General features: G+C 45.7%; 2 protein-coding genes across 2 annotated transcripts in view; one reads left to right on the plus strand and one right to left on the minus strand.

Moving 5' to 3' along the window:
* The window catches only part of Serpinc1 (serpin family C member 1), a 15,356-nt gene that overhangs the window by 8,224 nt on the left and 4,629 nt on the right, over positions 1-2,503 (plus strand). Inside the window, exon 5 of the mRNA XM_004626793.2 lies at positions 807-1,197. Coding sequence (XP_004626850.1) covers positions 807-1,197 — 391 coding nt within the window. The remainder of the gene's footprint in view (positions 1-806; positions 1,198-2,503) is intronic.
* Positions 1,208-2,503, minus strand: part of Zbtb37 (zinc finger and BTB domain containing 37) — a 32,495-nt gene continuing 31,199 nt past the window's right edge. Inside the window, exon 5 of the transcript XR_002820178.1 lies at positions 1,208-1,495. The gene's annotated coding sequence lies outside the window, so the exon portion shown is untranslated. The remainder of the gene's footprint in view (positions 1,496-2,503) is intronic.

Consider the following 2,503-nt stretch of genomic DNA (forward strand, 5'->3'; position numbering starts at 1 on the left):
TAAATTTCTTAGAATGGTACTTGTCCACACATATTGTGCAAGCATTTTATAGCTATTAGCTGTCAGCAGCTCCTAATCATACAGATGAGAAACTATCATTCCCAAAAGTTCAACGACTATCTCCAGATCAAAGAGCCAGGAAGTGCTAAGGGACGGAAGTGAAGGCGGCCAGACTTGCCTTCTCTCTGGCAGGGCTTCTGGAGGAGGCCCGGGATGCTACCTGTCTGGCCTCTATCTGTCAGGCTGAGCCAGAACTTTGGAGGGTAGCCCTTAGACAAGAGGCTGGCAAAAAACACTAGTGGTAAAGCAAAAAAGACTTGTTAGGAAATGTGTAGTCAATCCTTGGTTTTCGATTTTAGTTGCAACCATGAAGGCAATCATTACCCTTGACAATCTGAGGGATGCAGGCAGGTGCACACTCCACAGCCCACTTTTTTTTTTTTTTTTTTTGAACTGGGGATTGAACTCAGGCCCTTGTGCTTGCCAGGGAAGCGCTTATTCCATTGAGCCATCTCCCCGGCCCCACACAACCCACTTCTTCCATCACATTGACATAGTGTTGATTAACCCTTTCAGGCCTAGGCCTCTAGTCTTTTTTCCTGGAAAGTATGTAGATTCATGTAAGAAGATAATGTGAATATCCCACATTGATAAATACTTTCCTATGGATCTTTTTTTTTTTTTTAAACTGGGAATTGAACTCAGGACCTTGCACTTGCCAGGCAGGCTCTGTGCCACTGAGCTACATCCCCAGCCCGGTGCATTGTTCTTGCTTTGTGACTCTTCAACCTGGTGTCTTCTTCCAGGGCCTGTGGAAGTCGAAGTTCAGCCCTGACAACACAAGGGAGGAGCTCTTCCACAAGGCCAGCGAAGAGACATGCTCAGCATCTATGATGTACCAGGAAGGCAAGTTCCGGTACCGGCGTGTGGCAGAAGGTACCCAGGTGCTGGAGTTGCCCTTTAAGGGTGATGACATCACCATGGTGCTCATCCTGCCCAGTCCTGAGAAAAGCCTGGCCAAGGTAGAGCAGGAGCTCAGCCTGGAGGTGCTGCAGGAGTGGCTGGACGAGCTGGTAGAGACCATGCTGGTGGTCCATGTGCCCCGCTTCCGCCTGGAGGACAGCTTCAGTTTGAAGGAGCGTCTGAAGGACATGGGTCTGCACGACTTGTTCAGTCCTGACAGGGCCAAACTCCCAGGTTGGTACAGGAAGGGCTTTCTTCCTCTCTCTGTCCCCAGGGTGGTCTGAATACAAGTGAAGAAGTTGAGGAGTAGAAAGGCGCATCCTGTCAATTCAGGATTGACCTGGATTCAGATCCCAGGGCACACTACTCACTTGTGGAGATCCTGCACCCTCTGGGCCTCAGTTTCCTCTGCTACCCAGGCGACCATTTGCTCTCCTGGCTCCGTGGGCCCAGGCAGTGCTAGCACCTGTCAGTGTCTGTCAGTCTGTGTCCTAGAACAGAGGAAACCAGGTAGAGGAGGACACAAAACAGACTGGAATTCAGAGCAGAGACAGATATTAAGTGCTGGGGACATCTGGGCTCCTGAAACGGGCCTAGCTGACATTCAATAGCCCTTCACCTGACATGTTTTTTTCTAGGGTCACTGCCAACTTTTTCCCAGTTAATGGTGTTGAGCCAGAATGATTGCTCAACCCGCCATCCTTTAAAAATAGGCATCTAAACATATTATTTAAGGGCCAGGGATAATAGCTCAATAGAATAAGCACTTCCCTGGCAGGTTCAAGGTCCTGAGTTCAATCCCTGGTACCTCAAAAAAAAAAACCCATTGTTTAAAAAAGAAGTTAAGGCCGGGGAGATGGCTCAGTAGAATAAGCACTTCCTTGTCAAATGCAAGGGTCTGAGTTCAATCCCCGGTTCCACCAAAAAATTAAAAAAAAAAAAGAAGTTAAAAATAATAATCACTTATTTAGCAAATACTTAGTGCCAGGGATATAACTCAGTGGCATAAGCACCTGCTAAAAAAAAAAAAAAGAAGTTAAAAATAATAATCACTTATTTAGCAAATACTTAGTGCCAGGGATATAACTCAGTGGCATAAGCACCTGCCCAGCAAGCCCAAAGTCCCAAGCTCAATCCCTGGTACTGCCAAACAACAAAAATACACCACACTATAAAATATGGGGACCATGTTCCTTAAATGCCTGGAAAAACATGTTCATCAACTGCATAGATGTCTTCTGCTATTGCTGGTATTTACGTATAACTGCCAATGCAGCTCTTTACTGCTTTATCTTTTGATTGTTACACTTTCCATTTTCCTAAAGTTCTAAAATTATGTATCTCATACAATTTTATTCACTTAAGTGCAGCAAAATCAAGTATGTTACTTAATTTTTCAGTTTGCAAACAAAAACTACATAACTCTGGTTTAAAAAGATGCACAGGGGGCTGGAGAGATGGCTCAGTGGTCTAAAGCACCTACTTAGAACAAGCTTAGCAAAAGCATCAGGGACCGCGGTTCAATCCCCCAGCACCACAT

Source organism: Octodon degus, unplaced genomic scaffold (assembly GCF_000260255.1).
Source record: "Octodon degus isolate 3935 unplaced genomic scaffold, OctDeg1.0 scaffold00017, whole genome shotgun sequence".
NCBI lineage: Eukaryota > Metazoa > Chordata > Mammalia > Rodentia > Octodontidae > Octodon > Octodon degus.